This window comes from Hypomesus nipponensis, chromosome 7 (assembly GCF_054491055.1).
Source record: "Hypomesus nipponensis isolate SF chromosome 7, ASM5449105v1, whole genome shotgun sequence".
In the NCBI taxonomy this organism is placed as follows: Eukaryota; Metazoa; Chordata; class Actinopteri; order Osmeriformes; family Osmeridae; genus Hypomesus; species Hypomesus nipponensis.
In genome coordinates, this window is record NC_140367.1 from 7,320,946 (window position 1) to 7,344,259 (window position 23,314).

At 48.7% G+C, this 23,314-nt stretch overlaps 1 protein-coding gene across 1 annotated transcript; it reads left to right on the forward strand.

Annotated features, from left to right (window-relative positions):
- The first annotated feature begins 7,063 nt into the window (after window positions 1–7,063).
- LOC146276564 (liprin-alpha-2-like) lies at window positions 7,064–23,310 on the forward strand. Its single transcript, XM_084702017.1, has 12 exons — window positions 7,064–7,081; window positions 7,758–7,859; window positions 10,060–10,224; window positions 14,705–14,815; window positions 17,449–17,670; window positions 18,438–18,584; window positions 20,069–20,203; window positions 21,121–21,204; window positions 21,473–21,604; window positions 22,119–22,210; window positions 22,351–22,489; window positions 23,086–23,310. Exons 1-12 carry the CDS (start codon window positions 7,064–7,066, stop codon window positions 23,308–23,310), a joined length of 1,572 nt encoding a protein of 523 aa, XP_084558143.1.
- Window positions 23,311–23,314: the final 4 nt, after the last annotated feature.

A 23,314-nucleotide genomic window follows, 5' to 3' on the forward strand; every position in this document is an offset into this window, starting at 1 on the left:
TCATTCCTGTCTACTCCTACAGTAATGGGTATCTCCCAGCCTGTTTGTCTCCCAGAGAAACAGGATTGAGGGAGGGGGAGAGAGAGGAAGGGGGAGGAGTAGAGAGACCTACCTCTGGGAAAGGGAGAAAGAGAGAAACTGAAGGAAAGCCTAAGAGAGGGAGCGAGATAGGGAGCGAGATAGGGAGAGTGAAGAGCGATGAATATGAAATCATCACCAGTCATGTCAGTCCTTCAGAGGCGGGCAGGTTAGATTAAAGAACATGGTAGGAGGCAGGTCCTCTATCACGGCTCCCTGAATTGCCTCCGTCCTCATCCTCTGCTTCCTGAATGCTGCATGGATGAGCCCCTTAGACCCAAGTGAAGAGCCCCAAGTGCCCCAAGTGCGGGTGGCTTTGTTCAGCCAGACCCCTGAACAATCCCTCCCACTAGACACGGTCTGGAGGCTTGGGCTTGGACGTTTCAGGATGGCGGGCGGGGGGGGGGGGGGGGGAACTTTCGATGCTTTTTACTGAGAGGGTTAAATGTGGTTATTAGGGACGTGAAGGGTGGTAAATCTGTCCTGCTGTAATTTCTTCTCTCAGATTTATGATCTGGGGCCCCCAGGGGCCTCTACACTGCCCCTCCTGGCTCAGCAACCAAAGGTCATTGTAAATCATGTTTCATGCACACACACACACACACCTTTGACCTGCTTTTGGCTGGCGATGGTGCAGACACTGGGAAATTGTATGTGTGTAGGTATATTTTTTTATTTTATTGATTTATTGCAAATTGACATCAGACGTCAGGTCATGGTATTTAAATTCACACAGTATCCTATTTCAAGTCTTATCACGTTCAAATCAATGCATTACATAGCTGAGCGACTTCAGTGTTATTTGTTTTTTTTTACAGTTTCATTGTGAGTCATTGGTTGATTGTGAATAATTAACCGGGGCTGAGTAGATTTTTCCCTACTGATTCCCCTCAGGAAGTTGTCATTAGGCATGTGTGAGACTGGATATTGTATTGTATAGCTGTTGAAAAAATGGGTGAATATAGCTGATTGGTAGAACATTTTCACTGCAGCTCAAGTGGTCACATTTTGAATCTCTGAAGTGAGTAAATCAAAGAGCTAAAAGTATGATGATATCCACAGGCCGATGGCTTTGTTTTGTGTCTTCAAGAAGCGTTAATTAAGTAATAGATGACTACTGTAGTGAATTAGCTTCGCTCAATGTGTGTATTGTTACAGAATAGTATTTGCTTTCTAACTACGGTGAGCAGAATTAAAAGAGATCTAATGGACCCTTTCTGTGTCCATGTGTGTGGCCACCTGCTTGTGCACGAGTCAAACCTTTTCTGCTACAGAGACATAACATAGTGTTAAACAGTCAACAACTGAAGTGCATTCATGGCTTCCATCCGCACCATACCCATATAATACATCTCCAAGGCCATGGATCACTGAAGCTCGATGGCTTGAAGGAAATGCTCTCCAGATGACCTTCTTGAATATTTAAAGGGTGTGGAAATGAGTCTGCTTGCTGGGCTGAACATCATCCTGCTGTGAATCACTGCCGGGTTCTCTCCGGCCCCCAGCACTCCTCTCTGAGCTAGGCACTCTCTGGCTCCCTGGCTCCAAGGGCCTCTGTGGGCTATGCACTCTCTGGCTCCTAGGGCCTCTCTGGGCTAGTCACTCTCTGGCTCCTAGGGCCTCTCTGGGCTAGGCACTCTCTGGCTCTCTGGCTCCTAGGGCCTCTCTGGGCTAGGCACTCTCTGGCTCCTAGGGCCTCTCTGGGCTAGTCACTCTCTGGCTCCTAGGGCCTCTCTGGGCTAGGCACTCTCTGGCTCTCTGGCTCCTAGGGCCTCTCTGGGCTAGTCACTCTCTGGCTCCTAGGGCCTCTCTGGGCTAGTCACTCTCTGGCTCCTAGGGCCTCTCTGGGCTAGGCACTCTCTGGCTCTCTGGCTCCTAGGGCCTCTCTGGGCTAGGCACTCTCTGGCTCCTAGGGCCTCTCTGGGCTAGTCACTCCCTGGCTCCTAGGGCCTCTCTGGGCTAGGCACTCTCTGGCTCTCTGGCTCCTAGGGCCTCTCTGGGCTAGTCACTCTCTGGCTCCTAGGGCCTCTCTGGGCTAGTCACTCTCTGGCTCCTAGGGCCTCTCTGGGCTAGTCACTCTCTGGCTCCCTGGCTCCTAGGGCCTCTGTGGGCCGGGCTCTCTCAGCATGCCTTGTTCACTGGCTCCAAATCCAGATCCAGGTGGCCAGAGATGAGGCCTGACTGTTCCAGAAACTCTTGGAGTGCCTCTTCTGTACCAGCTGTTTCCTTAACCTGCAATGAACACAGTCCTCACTACTGTAGAAACATGTAGCATGTCAAGGCCATGATGTCTTTGGGTTGTGTAACAGTGATGGGTAATGGGTATAGACGATACTGCACAGTGTTGTCTTACTTAACTCTCGGAAGATTATGCAGCCATCTTGCTGTACATTGGTTGCAAATGCAGCACTCCTATCGATAGTGAGGAGATCCACATCATCCCGCATTTATGAGCTGCTTCTGCCCTCGCCTTGGTCTCCAGCTGTAAATATAACCAGGCTTATGAAATATTAAAGAATACACAGTGCTGCCTCCTGTGAACCGACGTGTAGAGCAGTACAGTTCCTGAGGAGGACAGATCGTTCTGGGGATGCGGCGTGTCTTGGAGAGCACACAAACAAGAACCTGGCGACAAGCGGGCGACGTCAACGCGTGTTTCTGTCTCGTTAAACGCCTCGGGGGGAGGGGAGGGGGGGGGGGGTACCTTGCCTGCCACTCAGTCCCTACTCTGATCTATCTCATCAAGAGTTGTGCCGTGTTTTGGAGTACTTATAACTTTGTTATCGCGCATTTGTTGTCCACAGTTTGAGGGCTTCTGGAGGTCAGACACTCATCGTGCTTGCCGTTTTTTTTTTTTTCCTTGTCCCAACGGAGTCTTCTGATATTCTGTAAGTGCTTGGGTGTTATGGGCAATAACTTTCTTTATCATCACCCACTCTTCGCTTGAGAGGGTTGCCCTTGGGGAGGAGGAAGCCTTCTCACCTGGCGGAGTCTTTGTTAAACATCTCTGTGTTCCTCCCAGCACGTCAGTGGAAGTCAGTATATGTACAGAGAGAGAGAGAGTTTTTTCGGTATCAGATTCTAGTTCAGTTGAAAGCTGCTTTCAATTAGAACAAGCCTTATTCAGTGTGGAGGTACTACAGAACAGGCTGAAACAGGTTATAGGTCATACTCTCACTGTCACACGCAAGCTCTTGGCCTTGTTATACACTACTGCGTACACACAGGACATCACACACACACACACACACTCTACATCATTTAGAGTGAGGTTCCCGCTGTACCAATGCTTGTCAGACTTACTCACACCTCCACAGCACTGAAGCACTCTTGATTAACACCTCCTAATTATCACTTACATGGCCTTGTAGCATGCTGGTGTCTGGGGGCTGCATACCCTGGGTGCTAGAGGAAGAGACCCTGGGGGATAGAGACCCTGGGGGTAGAGACCCTGGGGGTAGAGACCCTGGGGGTAGAGACCCTGGGGGGTAGAGACCCTGGGAGGTAGAGACCCTGGGGGTAGAGACCCTGGGGGTAGAGACCCTGGGGGGTAGAGACCCTGGGAGGTAGAGACCCTGGGGGTAGAGACCCTGGGGGTAGAGACCCTGGGGGTAGAGACCCTGGGTCCTGGGGGGTAGAGACCCTGGGGGTAGAGACCCTGGGGGTAGAGACCCTGGGGGCAGAGACCCTGGGGGTAGAGACCCTGGGGGTAGAGACCCTGGGGGGTAGAGACCCTGGGAGGTAGAGACCCTGGGGGTAGAGACCCTGGGGGTAGAGACCCTGGGGGGTAGAGACCCTGGGGGTAGAGACCCTGGGGGTAGAGACCCTGGGGGGTAGAGACCCTGGGGGTAGAGACCCTGGGGGGTAGAGACCCTGGGGGTAGAGACCCTGGGGGTAGAGACCCTGGGGGGTGGAGACCCTGGGAGGTAGAGACCCTGGGGGGTAGAGACCCTGGGAGGTAGAGACCCTGGGGGCTGGGGGGTAAAGAAAGGCACTCTACAACGTGCAGAACTCCTCCACACCCAGCACACCTGAGGTGACTTATCCGGCCCAGTAGAGCCTCAGTGTGTGTGTGCGTGTGTGTGTGTGTGTGTGTGTGTGTGCTTGCATGCCTGTGTGAGTTATATGTGTCCCTATGCGAGGCTTGGTAGCGCAGTCACACCAGATGGGTAAGGTCCCTTGTGATGGTTAAAGGATAGAGGAGTATCACGCGATGATGTGCATCTCTCTCTTTCTGTCTTTCTATATATATATATATATATATATATATATATATATATATATATATATATAGATATATATATATTTCCATCTATTGCTCCCACCCTCTCTCTTGGTCTTCCCTTTCTCTCCTTCTTCTCCACTAAATCTAACATCCCCTTCATCTAGGATTCATACTGAAGTTATTTCTGAAATCAATTCTGGACACAGGCTTCACAAGAAATAAGACATTTTGTTTCTAGTTTCTGAGAGGGACAGGGCCAGTTAAGAGAGGGGGGAACCCATGCTGGGCTGAAACATTTGTTATACCTATTTTGTTGTGGATAATTTAGTTTCTGACTTTGTTTAAACATATGAGGAGTTGTGAATTACCACAAAATACCTTCATCTGACCTGCAGAATCTGGGAACTGACAGTATCATTTTGCAGCTAAACCTGTCTGTGACAGTGAGTCACAATTCATCTATATATAGCTTTTGGGTGACTTGAATGACTCATATCTATACTGCCACCTGTGTTCCCTTGTAATAGAACATCAAAATCACCAGGTGGAGCTTTCTAGAAGCTTTTCCCCTCCTTGTTCCGTAGAATTGCCTGTGTACGCCATCCGAGACTGGCAGTTTTCCCTCTCCCTGCCAGCCACACCGTGTCAGGGCCTGGCTCAAGCCCTTGGCTCTCTGTCAGGGCACGGAAGTGATAATTAAAGAGACTGACAGGAGGGTGAGATGAGAGAAAGAGTGAGTGAGAAAAAGAGATATAAATAAAGAAACAGAGGGAGCTATAAAGAGAGAGAGGGAGCAATAAAGAGAGAGAGTGACAGAGCGAGAGAGAGAGAGAGAGAGAGAGAGAGAGAGAGAGAGAGAGAGAGAGAGAGAGAGAGAGAGAGAGAGAGAGATAGAGAGAGAGAGAGAGAGAGAGCAGTGCAGTGCAGGGCTTACCACAAGGCGAGCACACACACTCAACCCTTTGCACAGACCCACCATGCAGTACTTGTCAACGCTCCGGTTTATTGACCGTTTACAGCATGTCTTCCTAATTGTTGTCTTGGTTATCAGTTTAAAGAGCTTCACAAATACTAAAGGTTTGAGATCTGCGGGGGCCATTTACAGGAAGTTTTCAGATTCCCACAACTTCACTTTCCTTAGTGAGTACCAGAACACCCTGAGAAGTGACATAATGCCCTTTAGGGGGTCCTTATTCAAAAGCCTTTTTGCACCCTACGGACGTGTACTGTCTCCCTCCCTTTATTTTGAAGAAGCAATTTGAAGGAAGACAGCTGATTTCCAGTTGCAACAGGACTAACACTATCTGAGAACACTGACGATAACCAAGATTAGGAAAAGAGCAGACCCCATGATGCCATGCACTTTTTAAAATCGATTATATAACTTTAAGAGGGCTTAGACTTGAGTTTAGCTGTCATCTTCATCCTGTAATGATCTTGACAACCATGCATCCAACCATGAACTCCAGCCAGCTCTGATAACGCTAAAACCACTGGGGAATCAAGACCCTAAGCTGTGAAGCAGCCCCTGGGGAACTGACACCAAGCCTCTAGAAACCCCGAAGACACCCAATCCCAAGCTGTCCCACAGCAGTGTTCAGCCTCCAAGTCGTCGTGTTGACTAGCCAGGTGCTGGGAACCACGTCTTCAGCCACGACTGTTACTGTCACAAGGATCAGACGGCGACAGGGACGGTGGGGAGGGAGTACTGCACCTTATCGCTCCGTTCCCTGACACAACACTGTTGTGTGTTAAGTACACACTCATAAACACACACACACCATACAAACACAGACGCCCGCACACACACACACACAGCAGATCTTCACTTCTCATTTCCCCTTCAAATGAGAGAGTGCCCTCCCGTCACTCAAAGTCACAGATAAAGCATCAATACCAACCAGTTTGGGTGTTTGATTTCCTTTTACCTGGCCGGCGACCGCTAAAGCAACTCCACTGCCACCATCTTTTAGATTTATGACCACCATGACAAGGCTGAAGGTTTGATGTCTGTTATAAGGTGCTGGGCCGTATGAAGGTTGTTTACTAAAAACATGATAGGTGCCGGATCGAGACGGCAGGCAGCACAGGGCCAAGCACAGAGCAGTGACTGGCATGTTGCAGGACCATAGGCCTCAAAGGCCATTAGCCCTGCCCAGTAATGAGGGTGCAGGGAGGACACCTATGGAGCCTGCCCTCCTGGATGGAACTGGCCTGTGGGCTCTGGATGGTTTCAGTCCTCGTGTCAATTATCCATCTGCTGAGAGACGGGTATGGCCACTCATGCAGAGCAAGTTCGGGGAGGGAAAGAGTGAGAAGTACTCAGTGGAGGGAGGGGGAGGAAGAGATGGGGAGGAGGAACGAGAGAGAGAGAGAAATGGAGGGATGGAGAGGAAAGCTTCTTGGCACACAGGGAAGTAAACTAGGGGATAGCAGTTTAGCCTCAGCTGGCTAATTGCAAAGTTTCTCCTTTCTATTCTGCTTCAGTGGTTTTGATATCTGTCTTCCCTGACTGTATTCTACTGCAAGACATAACTGTAAAGTACAATAAGGCAATGGGCATACATTTGGATTGGATTGTAACATGCCGAGTTGGTGGTTTGATCCTAAGTGCACATAATAATAAACATGCAACACTCTTGTTGATGTATAGCTGAGCCTCTCTGAGCCATCCAGTACCATAGCTGGTAATGTAACATGGCCCCCTAACACTACACGGGATCCTATCAGCACTCTTCATTTTGCTTAGTGCTGACAGGCATGTTTAAGTCCGCCAGGGTGAGCCCCCACACCGCACCGCCGCACCGCTGTTCAGCGCCCAATCCTCTTACAGCTTCTGTGGACAGATTGCCATTAGCACATCCAATCCTTTTTCATTCTCCCCATGCTACATTTTCACTCTTTCCCAGAATCCCCATAGTTCTGAAAACACCTCTCAAAAACATTCCAAAGAGAGATGGTAAAGCAGAAGCCGAACTTAACGCCCCCGTATTAAACTCTAGCTACACGATGAACCTGTGGACAGAAGGAAGAGATCTAACATCTATCATCGGGGGGGAAATGAGTGGATTATTGCATACAGAGAGACGCCCACGGAATCCTCGCGCTCTCTCCTTTGAGTGGATATGGAGTCATGTTTAAGCAGTCCCTTAGTTCCATAATACATCACAGTCCATGACTCTGTACACAGAGAAGGGGAAGAAACCCTTTTCCTTGTGACTGATAATCTTGGTCTCCTCCAGACAGATATATTGCAGTCTATGGATGACTGTTTTGCACTGGCATACCAGCTAGATCTGTTCTTTCTCAATGTGCAGTGAATGATAATGTTCTTGCATGTTGGTTGGTTCTGTATTGTGTGTATTCTGGGAATGAGTGGAAATGTATTATGTGTGTAAAACTCTAAATGCACTGTAGATGACCCGGGTCTGTCCTGCTTTTTGTTGTCCAACAGGAGTTTGCAGCCCTGACCAAAGAGCTGAATGTCTGCAGGGAGAATCTGCTGGAGAAAGAGGAGGAGATCTCCGAACTCAAGGCTGAGAGGAACAACACCAGGGTGAGGGCCACACACACACACACACAGACGTACACACTCACTCAGATACAGACAAACACACACAAAAGCATGTGTTGCCACAGGTCCGATCTATGAGTGTGGTTGCTCTGCCAGGGGGGGTTTCAACATTGCCATCCAGTCTCATCACTGGAGAGAGGGATGAGGTCTGGAGAATAAGGAAAGTCATTTTCACTCTCTCACTCATCATTATCACCTTGAATTCTCAGCAGGGTACAGGCCTGCACCAAGACTTTTAATAGTCTTTCTCGAGGATGTTTTAAAGTTCATAATTAAATCTTAAAAGCAATGCACATGCAATCAGTGGAGTTGGGTGCTGGACATCTATATTAACTGATTGCTGTGTACTTAAACAGAAGTGAACGCTGTAAGGCACTGTGGATTTACATTTCTTTGCCGTGGGTACAGGCTTAAGCACTTGCAAGTAAATGTGAGCAGACTGTAAACCAGTTTAAGGTAGGACAGGATGAGAGAGAATCGAAGAGAGAGCGTTGCTTATTATTATTCTGACCGGGTGTCGGCTTAGGTAGAGCTGAGGCCAATGTGTTCGTTCTCTGATTGATTAAACGGAAAGTAAGCATCTCAGCTTGCTAGTGAGCGTGTGTCTGTCTGTTACCGGAGGTTACAGTCTACTGGCAGCCCTTCAGACATCTACTCAAGGACGGATGGCAGAGGCCCTCTCAACAACCCTTCAGCTGATTTCAAGACCACTCTGTCTGCATGTTCTTCTCTGAGTTCAGGTATAGGCTAGAAAGTCAGACAGCTATGCCCCATCAGATACCTGCCTGGTCTAGTACCTGTAGTTGCTTTTGGGTAGTGTCGTAGTAGCAGTTGTAAAGCACAGGCTTAAATCACGGGGTCAAACGTGTACAAAACAATTTCACAACAACTAGTGTGTCATCTATAATCCACTCGTTTCATGCTGAGATGCATGTAGAAATGGCTCCCATCCAACCATAATAATTGACTGAGAATCGTAACACTACGAGTGATTGGTCAGAGATTGGTGATTGTTTTTTTGTAGGTCTCTTTGGTTTCATAACGACCCCAGTCTGAACTCTGTCTGTATCTGGTGGTGTTCCACATCCACATGATCCAACCCCAGCTGCAGGCGACGTCACAGAGTTGTAGAAGCTTAGCTTAGCTTAGCTTTGCGTTGACACTGTGGTTTACGATGCTCTCAAGAAATAGGTCAGTGTTCCCGTGCCCAGGAAGATTCCACAGCAGATATTATTGCCTCTTCTCACATCATTAGCTTGTGGTTAATTCCCATAAGGCCAGCCCTGAAAGGGAACCATCAGGAGAGCAGAGAGCACCATAATAACTGCTTGATCCTCCTTCCCAGGCTAGCATTAGAATCTTAGCATTGCACCATGATATGTAGTGGGGGGTGTTAGAGTTGCCGGCCACTAGACTCAGCTATGCAGTCTCACCTTGAAACCTTACTCTGCTCTGTAGTTGTGCATTGTGTGCCAAAGATCAATAAATATTCTTCCCTCTTTCTCCATCTCTCTCTCTCTCTCTCTCTCTCTCTCTCTCTCTCTCTCTCTCTCTCTCTCTCTCTCTCTCTCTCTCTCTCTCTCCATCTCTCTCACTATCTCTCTCCATCCTTCTCTTTCTCTATTTATCTCTCACTGTCTATCTCTCCCTTCTTTCTCTAGTCTCCAATTCTCATTATTGTCGACTCATCCCGTCCCAATTTCAAAGGAAGTCTTCTCCCCCAGCCCTCCCGCTCTGTCCTTGGGCCACATTCCACCAGCAATTGATTGGGCACGGCACCTAGAAAGCCCTAGCGACTAGCTAACCACATTAGCATAATCTCTTTGTGTGCTGTCCAGAGGGTTCCAATTTGTATAGAGTGCCTTTATTGTTCCCAGCTCCGTAATTGATTTGCTCATGGCTCATGCTATTACACTCTGAGCCTACTGTTCTCTGTCCCCCCTAAATGAACAGTTGACAGGTACTGGGCTCCAAATAGCTTATCAGCTTTGATAGAGACATGGCAGAAAAGACCTTTATTGAGTTCCAACAGAAAGGGCAGTTGCCGAATGTATTCATTTGTTATTGTAATGAGGATCATAATGATGACTTTGATGAAGATGAGAATAACGACCATGATGACGGTGATGACGACAGTAATGACTGTGATCTTAACGCTCTTCTGTCCTCCCTGCCTCTCCAGCTCCTCCTGGAGCACCTGGAGTGCCTGGTGTCCAGACACGAGCGCTCTCTGCGGATGACCGTGGTCAAGCGGCAGGCCCAGTCTCCCTCGGGAGTGTCCAGCGAGGTGGAGGTCCTTAAAGCCCTCAAGTCCCTGTTCGAGCACCACAAGGCTCTAGACGAGAAGGTGGGGACCACGCTGCAACAACACAAGCACCCAACTGTGGAATACCTCGTCATTCTGTTATCCGAATATCATACTCGTTCTCTCCTACTCCATTTCATGTCCCATTTTGTGGACGGATAGAATTACAGATTACAGTTTAGACCTGGGCTGACTGAGAGAGCTGGCTCAGTTTGGGTTGATGATAGCACAAGGAGATAGACGGCACTGTCATCACAATGGCCTCCCAGTTTTTGCTCGAGCCGTTGTTCTGCGATTAAACCCCTTCTCCTCCCACTGTCCCTCCGCCCTCTGCTCCCCCTGGCCCCAAAGCCTGTTGATTTACGACCCTAGCCCTCGGTGGCGTATCGCCCTGGGATCCGACCAGCCCCCACGTCAGCAGCCTCCATCAGTTACAACGCCTCTCGCATGGCGGGACGTTCAGGGGAATAAAGCCCTTTTGATTCATGGGACGCTTTCCGCCACTGCGTCGGTCGGTCGACGGCCGGATCGTCCTGCGGAGGGCCCTGGCCAGCCTGTAATCCCAGGCTCAGCATCCTCTGAGGTCTGCGATCCTATTGGGCCACAGGATGGCGTGTCGGCCACACGAGTAATTGCTCCATCAGTACCGCAACAAATACATGAACACGGGGAGGGGGAGAGAGGGAGTCATGAATTTCCTTCCCTTCAGTGGAAGTGAGGGGAGGGGGAAAACCTGGCGTGTGTGTCTGTGTGTGGGGGGGGGGGTCTCTCCTTCCAGAAAAGCGTGCTTTTAAAAGCGATAAAAGCCCTCGGCCCTGGACAGAAGCTGAGCGGGAGCTTCGAAGGAGACATAAAGTGTTATTGTACGGCTGAGTTGTTGAGGAAGAGGAAACGAGGCGAGGGAAGGAGGCAAGGGGAGGAGGCGAGGGAAGGAGGCAAGAGCTGCAGTCTGGTCTCTCACTAGCGGCATGTTCTATCTGGTAACCCGACACGGTCTGGTGGGGCTGGGATGACATATTAGGGGGATGATGGGAGAGCTGGCTATCAAAGCCAAAGCATCCCTATGTTGTCACACTCTCACACCATCCTTGAAACACACCTATCCACTAAATACTGTACATAATGTGCCGACGTCATGTAATGTCATAATAATAATGTATTCACTTGGCAGACGCTTTGAACCTGTGTTGTCTTGATCTGGGGTCAAATGGTCTACCACTGACGTTTGCAAAAAAAGACAGACTCTAACATTCTTCATGTTGGTGTTGTTTTACTCCAAGGTGAGAGAGAGACTACGGGTGTCACTAGAGCGGGTCTCTGCCTTGGAGGAGGAGCTGACAGCAGCCAATCAGGAGGTGAGATTTGGATTTACATTCATTTGCATTACTGTCATCTGGTCTGCTATCCAACTGGAAGGATATGGATTAATGTGGAAAATCCCCCATCCCTTTCTCCCTTGTGTGTGTTCTGTGTCAATCAATGAAGAAGATTAGATGAAGGAAGGGAGTGATGAAACGTCTTTATTTACACACATGACAGCAGATTAAAAGCAATTAAAAGCCATCCATCAAGGGAGGAATCAAATTACACTGTGACTGTCAGATCCAAGAGGCCATCTCCTGATTAGGGTGCGCTTGTTCTGCTTCCCAAAAGGGCCACGCGACACCATGTGACGGGGGAGGTGGTGGTGGTGGTGGTGGTGGGGGGGCGTGGCATTGACAGATGAGAGCTGTGCTCGTGGCATTAGCAGGTTCACTCCCCCCCCTTCTCCGCCCTCTCCCTGCCAGGCCGGTGCCAGGGCCCGCGCCAGCGCAGGTCTGCCAGTCCAGATGGTCGTGTTCCAGCTGAGCGAGACCCCCAGGCTGCCTCACCACGGGAGGCATGCCAGCCCCCTTCCCCTGCCCTACACCCCAAGAGGGAGATGGGGGAGGGGGGGGGGAGAAGGAGTGACAAGATGGAGGGAGGACAAGGAGGGAGGGATAGATGAATTGGGCAGACAAGGGGGGGGACAGAAGGCACGCCTGACAGAGAGGGAGTGAGTCAGCTGAGGAGATGGAAATAAATTCAGAATCAATCTTGAATATTAGCACGGAAAATGAAAGCGAGAGAGACAGGACGGATAGAGAACATGGAGAGGGGAGAGGGAGGGTGGCAGAACACACGGCAGGCTGTAGGAGACCCGGAAAGCAGAAATGGAGGATGGTTTGCCTGAGTTTCTCCTCTCAGCCACTTCTGAGCTAGGTAATGAAAACCTGTTTGTGTGTGAAGGGTGAAGGGGGGGTTCTGGCTGATCAAAGCATAACGTGGATGAGGTGAAAATGAGCATGAGAGGAGGTCGGGGTTGGAGGGGAGGGAGAAGGAAGACGTGTGGCAAATAAACTGGGCGAAGGAAAACAGAAAGAGGGAGAGAGAAAGCTAGACAGGGAAAGAGGTCAGAAGGGAGAAAGGGAGAAAGTCTGCTCTTTACAAGAAAACCCACACATGTTAATTTTCTACAATAAACACCCTCCACTTCCATCTCTCCAATGTGATGGGCTGATATGCCCACGTAGGGACGAATCAAGACTAAGTAAGATGGATTACCCTATCAAGAGAGATGGGGAACATTTGACGGTTTCTGAAGTCGGAGGTGTCTGGTCTCTTGTGAAGTCCTCCAGTTCACTAGTTAGGGAAATCCCAGGGTGTGACCCACCTTGTACATGGAGAAACACCTGCTTCCACTTGAAAGCCAATGTTTTTTTTGTGCATGTGTGTGTACTTGTGTGTGTGTGTTTCTGTGTGTGTGCATGCCCTTGCGTGTACCCTGTGTGTCTGCTTGCTGGTGTTTCGGTGTGATTGATCTTAATTCAAACACATTGCACCAGGGAACAGCATTCTCCAGGCCCTCACTTTGACAAGATCTATCTTCCTCGCGCGCTCACACACCGCTCCCTCGCCACATGTCCCTCCAATCTCTTCTCCTCACCTTCAACAGTCCTGATGGAGAAGGATGAAGGCTTGGTGAAGGAGGGCCGTTTGAAAGGCCGTCTGAGGTGCTCTCCTTTATGCGCCAGCCAAACAGTCTCTCTCTCCCTTTTCCTCTCTCTACCTCGCTCTCCCCCTCTCTGGTTCTGTGTGTCTCTCTTGTTTTCTCTCTCGTTCTGTCTCTCTCTTTCGTTCCTTCCTTTCTCATGGTGCCTCAGATGCTGGGCTTTGATGACTCCAGATGAACGACATCAAAGGGAGCACTTTCATTTTGCTTCTGGAAACTCCTCATTTTTCTAATTTGAGAGCAAGAGAGACAGCGAGTATGAGGATGGCATCTATTATTTGTTCTGTGGCTACGTGTGTGTGTGTGTGTGTGTGTGTGTGTGTGTGTGTGTGTGTGTGTGTGTGTGTGCGTGTGTGTGTGTGTAAGAAAGGAGACAAACAGAACACCGCAGTTTGATCTAAACAAGAGAAATGACAGAGTATTCCTTATGCTCCCTGAAAACATAGGGAGTCTTAATTGCGCTCATAAATTGACAGAGGGAGTGTTGGGTGAGAGACAGCATGCAACAGCAGGCAAGTTTAGTGTTTGCCTGTGCAATCTCTTGCCAAAAATAAAGTTAAGTTCAGGATGACTTCATGTAAAGTAAATCCCAGTCATTTTAATAAATTGGCCCTCTTTCCCCTATGTGCATGTAGATTTCTACTGAAGGTGTTGTTACCATGGTGTCTTATTCAGCACTATGTAGAGCCAGGGTATACCTGTTTCCATGAGCATTTAAAAATGTAATAGTTTGAAGCTAGTCTTGGTAATAGGCACTTGTGTCAGTCTTAATGGTTAGCATACCACTGAAGCCTTTCCCGGGTCTCAAAGTCAGGGAGATTTGTTGCAGATGCAACAACTTGCTTACAAAATAATGACAACACAAGCTCCTCAGTTTGTTGCTGTCAGGCAGTGTCAAAATAATTCTGTCAAACTGCTTGAATAAATGTTTTGCGCTGTCCAGTTTTGAAGACAATTACTCCATACAGTACCCTACAATTTCTCTCTCTCAATCTCTCTCTCTTCCAATCTATGAAAGTAATAATCACACATAGCTGTGGAGGAAAACCCTAATTACGCTTGCCGCTTGTAACCCCTGGCAACATGGTTGTTGGAGTGTACGCCAGATGGTGCAGGTGATAAAGAATGGAAGACGAGGTCGGCTGAGCAGGATAATGATAATCATCGTGACAAGACCTGTGCACGCACACTTAACATGGCTTCACGCCGTGTTCCGGAAATTCCGCTACTAACTTTAATGAGGATTTGCAGTGTGAAAGGGTGTGTTGCGTAAGAAGTACCCACTTGAAAACATACCGTGCGTCTGCGTGTGTCAATGTATGCGTGCGGTCAAGTGTGTGTGTGTGTGTGTACATAATAGTCATGCTACAGGACAACGTGAATGATGATGATTGGATGGATTGAAGTGGATGTTTGCGGACGTGGAGCCACAGTGCCACGGCCTCACGCTCCAGTGCTGAAGCTCGTCTGCTTCCTCTGTGGGCCCCACAGATCGTTGCCTTACGGGAGCAGAATGCCCACATCCAGAGGAAGGTGGCTTCGGGAGACGGCAGCGAGGACTCGCTGGAGGGCAGCGATGCCGGACAGAAGGTCCATGGCAAGGTGGGCCTGCCTCTCTTTCTCTACTCTCTCTGGTTCAGTATAGTGTACCATGCAGGTTACCGTTTAATTGACAACAATTGACCTTGTATGTCACTGTTGAAATGGTACCATACCTACCCTCTTTAAAAGTCCTTTGGCTAGTCTAACAGGCATCTTTAAGGACATCCACAGTCAGCTTACTTTAATTGCTGTGACCCCATTATGCAGCAGACCCCATATATCTGCATACATCTGAATACTAAATGCCCTTGGATTAACTCAAAACCCAGATACACAACAGTAATTCATCTCAACCCTCCATGATTAGGAGGGCATGAAAGACACCTCTCGGTGCCTGGAAGCCTGCTCGTTCCCCGGCCTCTCCTCTTTACAATGCAGATGGCACGGACACTGTCTACGTGACATGGTGCAACAACATAGAGGAAGGGGATCAATGTCAATTGGATTTGGGAGTGTAGATCCCCTCTGTTTTGGGATGTGGGTTGAGTACCGGGGGTTGTGGATGAGCAGTTTCTGTGTCTAGAGAAGGAGAGGAGGGAAGGCAAGGAGAGGTTGCATCATTCAGCCTGACTGGGCAGGAGTCCTCTATTTACTGTCACTCTCTTTGCTAGCAAGGGTGTGTGTGTGTGTGTGTTTGCTAGTCACACACTGTTGACAAGTTACTTGCGGCAGGCGGCCTTTTAAAGTGCCTTCCAGAGGATATGACACAAATAATCTGCAGGGTCACTTTCTCACCACTTCTCAGCTCTCACCTCCTCTTCGGTGGTCCTTTGAGAGCCTTTGACTAGAGTCCCTTGCTTGTCACTCAGGCGAGTGACAGGTAGAACAGAGACTACATTACCCATGTTGCATCACTCCCTGGAGAGTGGAGTTAAATCTTCCTGCGGATGCAGTCAGAAAGCTGGGGCTTATAGTTTTACTCTCTGGATCAACATCTACGTTCTGAACCAGGCACAAGGTGTTCTATAAAGATTGAACAATTGTAGTGAGACTAAAGTGTTTAAAAACCCCAATATAGTTATTCACAAGCTCGTGTTTTAAACCTGCCACGGGTCTCTGATTGGATTCAACAAAGCCTATGTAAAGAAAAGAATAGTAATAGTCCAACGTAATAAATGTGTCAGTATTTAACGTGCCATCAGTCCTGGGCTAGGCTGAATGTTGCCATGCCAGATGGGTTCTCTTTGCCAGCAAGCTCCTAAATAACTCCCCCACATGTTTTTATTGGACATCCACAGCAGCATAACTCTTTTCCTTTGGAGAAAGCTACAGGATAAATCCTCATACTTATAACAGCGGGGCGGTGTTCAAATCAGAGGTTGGATTGAGAGATCCTTTATCACGGAGTGAATCATTGATCACAGGCAGCATGGATGGAGAGACGTAGAGAGAGAAAGGAAGAGGAGAGAGGGAAAGAGGGACCTAGATTGAGGAATATAGTTTGCGCCCCTTATGCAAGCCAAGGAGTTTTGATATTTACTGCAAGTCATTCCTCACAGGAAGCACCCTTGATATAATGCTAATAAAGTTGTTTTTGATGTTGTGTTCCTGCCTGCGGTCCCTCATGCAGAATACATAATCCTAAACCTTGGATCTCTCTCATACTCTCTCCCTCATCCCTCTCTCTACCCCCCTCCCTCCCCCTCTCTCTCTCTCTCTCTCTCTCTCTCTCTCTCTCTCTCTCTCTCTCTCTCTCTCTCTCTCTCTCTCTCTCTCTCTCTCTCTCTCTCTCTCTCTCTCTCTCTCTCTCTCTCTCTCTCTCTCTCTCTCTCTCTCTCTCTCTCTCTCTCTCTCTCTCTCTCTCTCTCTCTCTCTCTCTCTCTCACTCTCTCTCTCTCTCTTGCCCCTCTCTCTCTTCCCCTAATCAACCTCATGCAGAGACGCCTGCAAGCTATGCAGAGTCAGAACAAACTTGCCATATTCATAGTCCTATTCCTAATACAGACGGCCACACTAGTGTGGAAGTCTGGAGGATGCTGTAGTCCCTCTGTCAGCCCCCTCTCTGTCTTTGTCTCTGTCTAGATCCACACTGAGGCCAACACCTTGAGCTGCTCAATATGTTAAAGTCTGAGCCTGTCTATCTGCACTGCTCTCTCTCTGTCTCTCTCTCTGTCTCTCTATCTGTCTCTCTCTCTGTCTCTGTCCATGTCAGTTTGTCCCTAAACACTCAGTGAATTCCCTCAGTGAATTAATTGAAGAATCTCTCTGGGATACATTAGCTCTGCCATTTGACACTTTGTACCCCACAAGTGTCCACTCATGAACATGGTTTACTTGGACCAGAAGTACCAGGTCAGCTGAAAAGTAGAGATGGCTGAAATCAGAACCCCCTCCTGGAATATCTCCTTAACCAGCAACAACCCTGTTGCTCAGTGGCCAGTTGACTAGCAACAAAGCATGTAATACATAACTGTTAATAAATAACTAACTAACTAACTAAATAAAAAAAAATATATATATATATATATATATAGGTATTGATCTGGGGAAGAGCCTTTCCCCATGCAGATCAAAACGCCAGTTTAACATCCACCTCTGTACATCGCATCCAAATGCATATCATGAAATGCATTATAAATGAAGCTAAACGCTAAATGGATCCATGATTCCTAATCAGTCCCCCTCCTCCCCAGCGGCTGTCTAATGGCTCCATGGAGTCGGCCCACGAGGCCAGCCAGGTGGTGGAGCTGCAGGACCTGCTGGAGAAGCAGAACTACGAGCTGGCCCAGATGAAGGAGCGCATGTCCTCCCTGTCGTCGCGCGTCTCCGAGGTGGAGCAGGAGCTGGAGACTGCTCGTAAGGACCTCAGCAAGTCAGAGGAGATGAGCAACAAGTACCAGAGGGACATCAGAGAGGTGAGAGCTTACCTGGGCCTGCGCGTGCACACACACACACGCAGGCACGCTCACACACGCAAACACACGCACGCTCACACACACGCAAACACACACAAACACACACACCAGGAGACAGGAATGCCAGGAAAACATCAAAGGAGTGGGAGTGTGCACAGGTATACACTGGTGTGAGAACACACACACCAACACAGGAGACACACCCACACACACACACACACTGGATGCTGAGGTACATGAATGCCCCTGGGTGACATCAAAGACTGGTAACAGTAGTATAACCAGCTGGTACACATCACACACACATTCCCACACACGCACACACACAGACACATTAATACACACACTCAATTTCATCTTAAACCACAAAATAGTGTCCGCATTCATCTGTAATGGCCTTTGGAAGTATATTTAAAAATCAATCTTGACAGATGCATTGAAAATGATAATTTTCATAAGAGTGTAAAATTATTGAACTCCACGTATAGTAATGGCCTCAGCAGCACTTGTCTGTAAAATAGTCCCGCCATGATAGCAACCCATCATTATGAGCACAGTCATTCACTTGTAATCTTAGCCACGTTTTAAGAGTTGTCTGACTGGGAAATTTGTGGAAAATCACAAATTGATGTACAAAGTTGTTGATGTTCCAACTGCTTTTCTGTGTGTGTGTGTGTGTGTGTGCGTGCTTGTACGCGTGTGCGTGTGTGAATGTCTGTGTGTGTGTGTGCATGTACGTGTGTGCATGCCTGCGTGTGTCCCTGCAGGCCATGTGTCAGAAGGAGGACATGGAGGAGCGTATAGTCACCCTGGAGAAGCGCTACCTCAGCGCCCAGCGAGAATCCACCTCCCTGCATGACATCAGCGACAAGCTGGAGAACGAGCTAGCCAATAAGGAGGCCTTCCTCCGACAGGTAGGCCCCACCCACTACCAACCGAATGAACATTATCGGTTACTGAACACTAAACTGATCCAGAGTCTGTTGGACAGAGGAAATGTATGGCATGTTGTTAGTTTGAGTATATTTGACAAACATATACATGTAGGTCTTGGTGTTCTAGAACCAAAGTACACTGTGAATAACTGTGTCCTGCGAGGCCTCAATAGGGAGGATATTCTACCAGTATGTCCATCCTCCAGGAGCATCATACAGGACTGCCTCGCTCTGAATCATGACAATTATCATAACTTAAATGGTGGGTTTCTCAAGAGACAGGTGGGTCTGGCTACTGAGACTTAATGGGAAGCGGGGTAGACATGCTGTGAATAGCTCCCATAACGACGATCTGAAAGAGAGCACCTTGACATGGCCTGACAGCGGAGATGTGCACCATTGTATTCAGGTTTAGGAACTTTGATTGGATGAAATCCGTTGAATTACTGTGATCATCTCCATAGTGGAGATGTTTCTCAAATCTCAAAGTGAATTGCAAAGGGAATTGCAAAAAAAATAAAAAAGGTAAAATGCCAGCTGCGATGTTGGGAGATTGCTTTTATAATATTGTAATGCTTAAATACACATACAGGGACACACAGACATAATTATTTCCTGTTAGGCAGAAAACGACCAAACTCACAATGTACAATAAGCAATTTCCTCTGTGCAATAATCAGAAGGTACATTGTCAGTTTGTCCTTGGTAGGGGTTGTGGGCCCTCTATCCCTGGTCCGGCTCACCCAGAGCTGGAACCCCAGGCACAGGACAGACTAGCTCTGAGCCCCAACCAGAAAGAAATGACACCCCATTTAGCATCCTCCCCAGAGTCATCCAAAATAACCCTCCAACCCCCTCCAGATATGGCTCTAGACTCACACATACACACTCGCACACTCTCTTACTTGTTGCTGTTCCAGCGGTCTTGCCCCCAGGGTCTGGTTGCTGGCGTTTGATGATGACTCTCCCAGGGATGAAGTGGGAAGATGGAGGGATGGAAGACGAGATGAGGGAGTGAAGGAGGAACATGGGGGGGGGGGGGGGGTGACTGAAACCTTGTTATGTGTTTCCCAAGCCAGAGGGACTTGATAAGACCCACACAGTATATCAGAGAGCCGTGTTCCAGGCCCTGTGCCACCCCCTGTGCCCACCCAACCCACTCATGTCTAATTATTGCATATTGGGCTGCCAGGGCTAAAGCTCCAGGGACCTGGGCATCTGTCGCTGATGGACAGGCCTGCCAGGAAGCCTGGAAATAGAGCAGCTCGGAAGAAAAGTCATGCTCAGAGTGACTGCGTGTGAAAGGGCACCCACTGTGTGGCCTGACAGATATTTGACAATGCTTCTGTGCTCTGGTATGTTTCCTTGATGCATGTTTGTGCGCATGTGCATTTATATATATGTGTGTGTGTGTGTGTGCCTGTTTGTGTGTGCCTGTTGTGTGTGTGTGTGTGCGTGTGTAGATGGAGGAGAAGAACAGGCAGCTGCAGGAGCGATTGGAGCTGGCAGAGCAGAAGCTGCAGCAGACCATGAGGAAGGCTGAGACTCTGCCAGAGGTGGAGGCTGAGCTGGCTCAGAGGATAGCAGCCCTCACCAAGGTAACACACACACACACACACACGTATAAGCACGCCCACACGACCACATGAGCACACACACAAGCATAGACACATACAGACACACACGCACACACACACATACACATAAACCAGCATGCATACACAGGGGTTACAATCACACAAATACACCTGCGATATACTGTGTATATATATCCCCTTTGACTACTGGAGGTCATCCTTTCCTCTCCTATGGTCCTGTAGTTTGAATCAATCTCCGTCTCCTCTCCTGACAATTATCACTTTGTCATGAAAGCTAAACTCCCTGACATGAACTCCATTCTTAGGACTGTAGTCCCACAGGAGCACACAGCAGCACAGCTATGATGGCTAGCCACAGCAGAACACCCGGGACGTCTGTCTTGCCCATGGTGTTGTTAGGATTTCCGGAGCTGTTGTTTGGAGGGTTTTGGATGGTGGGGCTATTTGGTTCTCTCTTGTGTCTGTTAGCAGTGTGGGGAAGCTGCGGGACCCACCTGGACATGGCTGGTCTGTAGACAAACTGCTGCAGCTCTCCATCACTGCTCTCTCTCTGTCTCGCAGTCTCTCTCTTTCTCTCTGTCTTGCTTTCACTCGCTCTCTCTCTCTCTCTCTCTCTCTTGCTGTCTCTCTCTCATTCTCTCTCTTTCTCTCACTTTCTCTGTCTCTCTCACTGCTCTCTTTCTCTTTATGTCTCTCTCTCTCTCTCACTCTCTCTATCTCTCTCTCCCCACCGGCCTCCCTCCATCTCTGCTCCAGTTCCCTGTCTGCTGAGTTATGGTTTGGGGGATCTAGAGGCTTTGGCTTGGTTTTGTTGCCCGTGTATTGTTTGCATGTGTTGCCATCCATTGCTGCTAAACATGGCTGCTTATGTGTCCCCCCCTCCCCCCCACGTCTTGTCTGTGTGGTGCCCCCTGCAGGCAGAAGAGCGCCATGGCAGCATTGAGGAGCGCATGAGGCACTTGGAGGGCCAGCTGGAGGAGAAGAACCAGGAGCTACTCAGAGTGAGTCACATCCAGGGAGAGCTATGCTAAGCAACGCAAGGCTCTGCTATGCTAGGCTAGGCTAGGCTAGGCTACAAGCCACCTGTTCACTCTCCATGGGTTGATTAGCATGTTGGCTACGCCAAAGAAGGCTGTCGTTGACATGACCTCACAGAGTGAACGAGATTTGAAGAGGGTGGCATTTTGTTCTGCACAGTAAGGAATAAGAGTTCTTGAGGTAGCCTCGGGGTCCTAAGTCACTGTCGCGTGTCTTCTGTGCAAAACTCAGGCTCGACAGAGAGAAAAGATGAACGAGGAGCACAACAAGCGTCTGTCGGACACGGTGGATAGACTCCTCACCGAGTCCAACGAACGATTGCAGCTCCACCTCAAAGAGAGAATGGCGGCTCTAGAGGAAAAGGTCCACATGGCCCCTGAGTCAATACACACCGGTCAATAACATGTCCCTCTGATTTCTTTAAGGAAACAGCTATAGATTTCCTGTCAACGGTGCCTTTTTCTCTTTCAGAATGTTTTAATACAAGACTCTGAGGGTTATAGGAAACAGTTGGAGGATTCAATCCATGAAAAAGTAGGTCAAACTGATTTCAAATGACTTTTTGGTACCCCCCCCACACATCTATACACACACGCACACTGTAATTTTTACATTTTGCATGAGGTTGACTTAACAAAGTGCTTTTTAATAGTGAGATAATGATGTGAGTGTTGAGAACGAGCTTCATTTTTCACAAACCCCCGAACACTGATTATTCACACGCTTTGCTCTGGTGTAGATAATGACATTCAGAACTAGCTCTGGTATTAAACCGGCCTGCGATGTCTAGCGTCATTGCATTAAACTGTCAAATTGTCCCGTCGAGGTGTTATGAGCAGAGGTGTTGATGAGACCCGCTGCTTCCTGTTTCCTCCAGACTCACCTGGCGGATGACATGGAGAAGCTCAGGCTGGAGCTGGACCAGTTCAGACTGAGAGCAGGCTCCCTCACGGACCCCACCCTGTCACGGTGCGCTCCGTGTGTGTGTCTGCTACTGAAAAACATCACGCCGATTGTACCACATAGGGATCTAGTAAGCATGCACTGCCCCTAACGAGAGGACTCGTGTCTCTGTGTGTGTGTGTGTGGTTTTGTGAGTGTGCTTGCAGAACTCACCTGGACACGTCGGCAGAGCTGCGGTTCTCCCTTGGCTCCCTGGCTGACACCCAGTCGGACCACTACCGCTCGGCTAAGGTGATACGCCGGCCCAGAAGAGGTCGCATGGGCCTGCGACGTGACGAGACCAAGGTCACAACCGTCACCTCCGAGGAGGCTAACTCTGTCGCACTCTCTTTCTTTCTCGCTCTTTTTTTTCTCTCTCTTTCTCTTTCACTGCCACTGTATTGTGGGCAGTCATTGTGCTGTTCTGTGAAGTTTAATAAAGTTTAACTGTCGAGTTTACACAGTTTATAGCTTGAGTGCACCGCTGCATTTTAACAGTAACTTATATAACTTAAAGGAGCTTTCCTTACTTGAGAGGCTTGCAAGTTTACTTACAAACTTCTTACCAGGTTTGCTGAAATACTTTTGGGGCATAACAAGAGCAAGTCATGGCTCATTACCTCTGCTAATGCTAAAAGCAAATTACCCCCAAAATATACATACTCCCCATTAGTCTGGAAAACCTACAAATCTATGCATTATTGAAAGTATAAATCTAAAAGTGCTCTACAATATGTATAGTATAGGAGTTCCAGTCCAGCTTCTTCCATGGCAGTTTGCCCAGGATTTACTTCAGCATCAGCATGCAGAGTCTTGATACTGTCCTGGTTACTGTGGTCTTGAGAACCAAACTCATGTCATCTCTCTCCTCATCCCTCTCTCCCCCATCCTACCACTGATAGGCCAAATCCCTTGGCGAGCATGAGTGGCGCTCCCAGCAGCTCGGGGTTCTGGGTAGCCACCAGTTCGAGAGCGAGATGTCGGACATGTCGGACATCGACGATGACGACCGGGAGACCCTGTTCAGCTCCATGGACCTTCTGTCCCCCGGCGGCCACTCGGACGCACAGACCCTCGCCATGATGCTGCAGGAGCAGCTGGACGCCATCAACAAAGAGATAAGGTAGCTGG

Bases quoted from the DNA above. Each gene is read 5' to 3' on its own strand.
- LOC146276564 (XM_084702017.1), top strand. The intron at 20,204-21,120 runs GTAACACACACA...TGCCCCCTGCAG, and splicing joins GGATAGCAGCCCTCACCAAG to GCAGAAGAGCGCCATGGCAG. The intron at 22,211-22,350 runs GTGCGCTCCGTG...GTGTGCTTGCAG, and splicing joins ACGGACCCCACCCTGTCACG to AACTCACCTGGACACGTCGG.